Below are 6208 nucleotides of genomic sequence, written 5' to 3' on the forward strand. Positions count from 1 at the left end.
TCCCAACCCCAACCCCAACTCCCAACCCCAACCCCAACCCCAACCCCAACCCCAACCCCAACCCCCCAACCCCAAATTCGAAAAGATGAAGAAGAGATCCTGATACATATTTGCATATCCAGCATATTGTATCGATTTTATATTCATAATTAAGAAGAATCGATTAGCCTATTGGTAACCTGGAAATATGTTGTTACTCGCTATTTTGGATGTTTTCCAATAGTATATCATAGTCTATATTTATATATTGTTTCATTTCTCTAAATAATGATGGTGCCTTTGTCTATGATTTTATAATTTGCGAAATTCTTGATTAAGAAAGAATTCTACTTTTGTTTATTAAAGATATATTTATGGCAATAAAAAAGTGTTGCTTTTGGTCTGCTATCTTTTCATATCCATTTATTCGATACTTTAATTTAAAATCATACATTGTATAAACATATAACGCATTCGAACAGCAGATAATGTTGGAGTGGCTTTTCGGAAAGAAAAAGTAAGAGCCCAAATAGCCCAAGAAGCAACCCCCAAAGGAAAAAAAATCCAAAACTGAACAGGAATCCGAAGATGTACTTGCTTTTCTATACCTAGAAATGGATGTATGACTTTCTGGTGCAGTTTCTCAACAGTCCCCTTTGGAGGGTCAGTCTCCTCGACTTCGTGGACCAGAAATGCATTGTGTTCGATAACGAAGAAGAGAACAAATTCGAGTATACTACTATCCATAATGTACATTCACTCTAACCTAGCAATTCAAGGAGCTTGTCGCATCTCTTTTCGATGGGATGATGCAAGAAGTCGGGCTTGATGAAGAAAAGCTCGTCGAGCTTCTCGAACATGGCTTCATGTCCAAGGAAAAGAAACTATTTAATCAGTTGTTGCTCTGCGATGATTTCATGAAGTTTAAGGATTTGATGCTCCGGAGGAATCGAGCGTTGGAAGAAGAGGCCTTATCTTCCATGAAAGGACAGAATGCACCCAAAAGCAAGATCGAGCAGGAGCGTAACATTGTCTATGAGTCTACAAAGATGGAGAAAATCCGAAAAAGCAGATTGGAACAGGATGAAGATGAGCTTTTGAGAAAAGTGCTTGAAATGTCGATGGCAGAGTAACAGGAGAGATAGCAAATGAGGAAATTAGCCGAAAAGGCAGAAGAAGCCGAAATCAAGCAAGCAGAAAGCAATATTAAAACAGCCACAAACGACATCTAAGAACAGAAAAGCAGGCAGGCAAAATTAAAATCAGACGAAGAAGATTAATAAGCTCAAAGAGCGCAGAAAAAAATATAACAAATCGAAGAGGAAGCAGCGATCTAGAAAAAGAAGCGAGACGAAGATAAAAAGAACTAGCTAAGAGCGAGACTTAACAACAAAAAGAAATTACAGCCAGTAGCGTAGGAACATAAGGTAGAATCAAAATTGGGAGATCTACCTCCCTTAAAGAAGAACGTGAACAGAATATAATTCGATAATGACGGGCCAAATGCTCAAGAGCAAGAACTAAAAAAGAAGTAGCCAGTTCAATAAATTGAACAGCCAATCGTCCCCAAAGAATAGCCAAAGGAAGAAATTGTTCAGAAGTAAGAGGCGCCATCAGAGAACCAAGAGGATAGAAAGAAAAGATTGGTGGAGCAGAGGTAGAAGATTCGTAAAAAAAAGTAAGAGTAAAGGAAAAAACTGCTTGATGAAGGGCAACCTATTAATAAGAGCAATGTGATGAACATCTTGCTTCAAGATGAAGCCATTCAAGACAACTCGCAGTCGGAAAAAGCCCAAGAGTCTCAATAAGAAAAAATATCGAAGGATGAGGTGGAGAGGAGGAAGGAAATCATGAAAAAGATTAAGAACCGGATTGTCGATGATTTTTGATGGCTGAATATAATTAAATTCTAATTTATATAAATATGCAGAAGATTTGATGCGACTCGAATCCAAGACATATATATATATATATAATTGGGTGTGCAACAATGTAAGACTATTGAGATTATAGTGAGTTATTTATAATTCTAATCAACAATCAAAATGTCAACTGAGAGAACTTTCATCATGGTGAAGCCTGATGGTGTCCAAAGAGGCCTAGTTGGTGATATCATCTCCAGGTTTGAGAAGAGAGGATTCTTTTTGAGGGCTCTTAAGCAACTTTCACCTTCACAAGAACACCTTCAACAACACTATGCTGATCTTGCCACCAAGCCCTTCTTCCCTAGTTTGATCCAATACATGCTATCAGGCCCAGTTGTCGCAATGGTATGGGAGGGAAAAGGTGCAGTCCTTACTGGCCGAAAAATGCTCGGCGAAACCAACCCTTTAAACTCTCTTCCTGGCACTATCCGCGGAGACTTTGCCATTGAGGTCGGAAGAAACATCTGTCATGGTTCTGACTCAGTTGAATCTGCCAACAAGGAAATTGCTCTATGGTTCAAGCCCGAAGAATTGCAGGAATGGAAGCCACACTCCTACGATTGGATATATGAGTGATACCTATATAATGCTAATCAAACATTACCTCATTAATATATTTAACTTTATTCATATTATAATATTACAATTTATTCACATTATCGCTTTATATTACATCATTACATTATTCACATTATTCACATTAATAGCTTTAATCATATTATTCGCATTATCATATTTTATTAATTTTATTCGCATTATAACTTTAATCATATTATTCAAATTATTGATGTTTACCAAATTATTAATTTTATGCACATATTCAAAATGTGTGCACTGCGTACATTCCATATTCATACAGATGAATAGGATGCATATTTTCAAAAAAGCTTCTCAGTGTTTTTGTAATGAACAACTCTTGCCTGTGAAGTGAGTTGACTTGTGGAGACCAACAATGATTCCGGTATTACTGGATATGCATGTCTATAATTGATAAATTAAATTCAAATAAAGTCAATTAATTACTTAAGCCTATGTAGTCTCGAGACTCTGAACTTCATCGCAACCCATAATTTCATCGCAATTTGCCCTTCAAGATTTCCCCAAACACCCTCAACAGCAAACCCTAAAAACTCCTGCTGACCAAATCTCGTGAGCACAATTCGAAGCATCTTGGCAGCAAAAACGAAAATCTTCGCATTACGGCCAAATAAGTGTTACTGCCGGACACTGATTACACCAAAGAGTCCTCAGACCATAAACTGAACAAGATTGAGCACTTAGAGTATTGCATATCAATACTTGACCAATAAAACAAATAGCTGAAATCGGTCATTGCAAGCTATGCTTCAACAGCAGCATTGACACAATCAAGACAGTTAATATACTGCATGCAAAACAAGGCAAGTATGCATCTTGAGCATCGGCAAAATAAATAAGACAGAATGAAAGAGCTGAGCCGGGAGAACCAATAGGTAAGAGATAAGCTGGCAGAAGTGGAGAAACTGTATGAGTAGTCCTTAATTTAAAGAGATTTCCTGAACCGTTTCAATAATAATCTCAAGAAAGAGTGTAGGAAGCTAATGAAATAATTAATCAAACTGAAGGGCTATAACTCGGCCTTCGATGATGATATCAGCTACTAAAATGGGAATTCCCTAAGGACAGATCTCAACCTCACTCCTCTCACTCCAACTAACCCAACCTACAAATCCTACATTGATAAAGGGTATTCAAGGCTGAACACCGACAGCAGAGACAAAACCATAACAAAGAGGACAGCATCAAACGACTAAAAGTTCCTAACAAACAAAAAGAATGGCCTCAAAAGCAACAGAAATAGTTGCAGCAGTATCTATAAAAACAACAACATTCTCACTCACAAAGCTAACTCGAACCTTAGCAAGGCAATTATTAATTTGAATGTGAATGATAAATTAAAGAACACAAACTAAAAAGATATACAAAATCGCCAGTCATTTGGTAAGCCGAAACTGGAAACGGATTCGTACTTTGAAGCGAGTGGTAATTTTAACAGTGAGAGGCTAATTCAAAGTGGAAGCAGACCAAATAAATTTTTAAATGATTACTGTTTGGGCCCTCCTACGCATGGATCCACGTGCATAAAGAATAGCAAATGAAATCAGGCCCGGTGATGCAGTTTTAATATTAATACTTGATTTCATACCATTCATACATACATATTACAAATATTGCATAATGAATGCCTGTCATCTCTACTCTATGAGGCTGAACAAAATAGTAAAAAGGATGATAATTTGATTTCGATATTTCATGCCCAAATTGGCCATTTGAATAACATAAAACAGTATGATTGGCATACATCATTAGGATAGTATAATATGCTTAATATCTGAAATAGCATCATGTAGTTTAATATGATATTTGCCATGCTTAGATTTGATATATTTTTAAAATGGTCAAAGTTACGATCAAGAGCCCGTCCATTGATGAGCCATTCACAATCGAATTCGACCCAAGCACTGTTGGCACAGTCTTGCAAGTCAAGGAGTTGGTGGCCAATAAGACCAACAGTCAAGCGACTGCAATCAAGCTCATTCACAAAGGTACATACATGCTTCAACATGTAGGCAAAATACTCAAGGACTAAACTAATGCCAGCACTGTCGGCATTGCTGATAATGACACCATTCATGCTGTCATCAAGAAGCCATAGGATAGCCAGCCTGCACAGCAACCTTCTTCCAGCTCAAACACTCAAGCCAATAATAGTCAACAAGCCCCCAATCTAGGTGGCTTTGGGGGAATGGGAGGACTTGGAGGCTTCGGAGGTATGGGAGGAATGGGCGGTATGGGCGGAATGGGTGGTATGGGTGGAGGAATGGGAGGCCTAAGCCCTGAAATGATGCAGCAAGCATTGGGCATGATGAGCCCATAAATGATGTCTCAAATGGTTGAGTCCAACCCAATGCTGAAACAAATGGTTGACGCCAACCCTCAGCTCAAAGGAATCCTCTCCAATCCTGAAATGCTGAAACAAATGATGAGTACCTCATATTTTATTCGATAGAACCCGAAGTTATACAAGCTGCTTTGAGCGGTATGGGAGGAGGAGGAATGGGAGGCCTTGGTGGTCTTGGGGGTCTTGGAGGCCTTGGTGGCCTCGGTGGCCTTGGAAACATGGGGGGCTTTGGTGGCTTCGGAGGAATGGGGGGAATGGGAGGATTTCAGATGCCCCAGCAGCAGGGAGACCCTAAATAAATTTATAAATCGCAATTGGAGCAGTTATCAGCAATGGGATTTACGAATTAAAATGTGAATTTAGACGCTTTGAAAGCAACAGGTGGGAATGTTGAGGCAGCAGTCGAAAGAATCTTAGGTATGCTTAATTGATCGAATCTATCATTTGATTAAATTCAAGTATTATCAATAATAGAAATTTGAAAATTCTCGAAATAAATACAAATAATCCTCACTTCATAAAAAACTAAAAACCATTCGATTACGTATAACATTGCAATGCATAATGAGCAGCCAACAAAATATAGGGTTGCGAGTGAGTTGATTCTATTTGATTTTAGTAAATTCGACTCAGGTTGATTTAATTTTTTTGATGCATTAAATAGCTGCAATTAGGCTTCATTATGGGATAAGATACAGTTTTTTTGTATTTCAGTTTTCTGTCATTTTTTACATCACCATAAATATACTAAAAGATAGTTTTTCATGGATATGTTTTCATGTGCTTGAAAAATATTAAAATAATGAAGAATCTCAACAACTTTCTACATCCCATGACATTGCTTTTGTTGGCTCTTCTGCAAATAGTGGCTTATGCGTCTGTAGATTGGGATAACCAAGATCATTGGACAGGAGTGTGTAATCTTCCCAATTCTACCCACCAATCGCCTATTGATTTAAACTCAATGATGGCTGAACTATGTGTAATAGATGACATTGGCAAAATATCTCTCTCCCATTAAAATTATGATACCAAGGAAGGAACAGGCTTAGTCTATGATGTGGAGGTACCGAATGTGGGGACTATCATTTCAAACAGCAACGTTGATGGAAACATTTTCAGAGGTGTGGGAGTGGCAAAATCATTTCATTTCCACACCCCTTCTGAGCATACTATCTCAGGTAAACACTATGAATTCTAAATGCATACTGTCTTTCTGGCCTAACCCGAGTAAAATTGGGAAAATCATATTCGAAACTTCACTGGCACAAATTTCGATTCCAACAAGACCGTCGATTTATTCAAGAGTGGAACATTTAAGAAGAACGTTGCAATGGTCATGAGCTTCCTGTTTGAAGTCGAT

The 6208-nt window shown here is 38.0% G+C and overlaps 1 protein-coding gene across 1 annotated transcript; it reads left to right on the forward strand.

The window, feature by feature from the left end:
* The first annotated feature begins 2018 nt into the window (after positions 1-2018).
* LOC148299633 (uncharacterized) lies at positions 2019-2512 on the forward strand. Its single transcript, XM_088275865.1, has one exon. It carries the CDS (start codon positions 2025-2027, stop codon positions 2478-2480), a length of 456 nt encoding a protein of 151 aa, XP_088131991.1. The 5' UTR covers positions 2019-2024; the 3' UTR covers positions 2481-2512.
* The last annotated feature ends 3696 nt before the right edge of the window (positions 2513-6208 follow it).

This window comes from Brachycentrus maculatus, unplaced genomic scaffold, assembly GCF_059751285.1.
Source record: "Brachycentrus maculatus isolate JH-2025_06_01 unplaced genomic scaffold, ASM5975128v1 h1tg001036l, whole genome shotgun sequence".
Taxonomy (NCBI): Eukaryota; Metazoa; Arthropoda; class Insecta; order Trichoptera; family Brachycentridae; genus Brachycentrus; species Brachycentrus maculatus.

What these genes read in the sequence shown, in the direction of transcription:
- LOC148299633 (XM_088275865.1), top strand. Translation starts at nt 2,025, where the DNA reads ATGTCAACTGAGAGAACTTTCATCATGGTGAAGCCTGATGGTGTCCAA.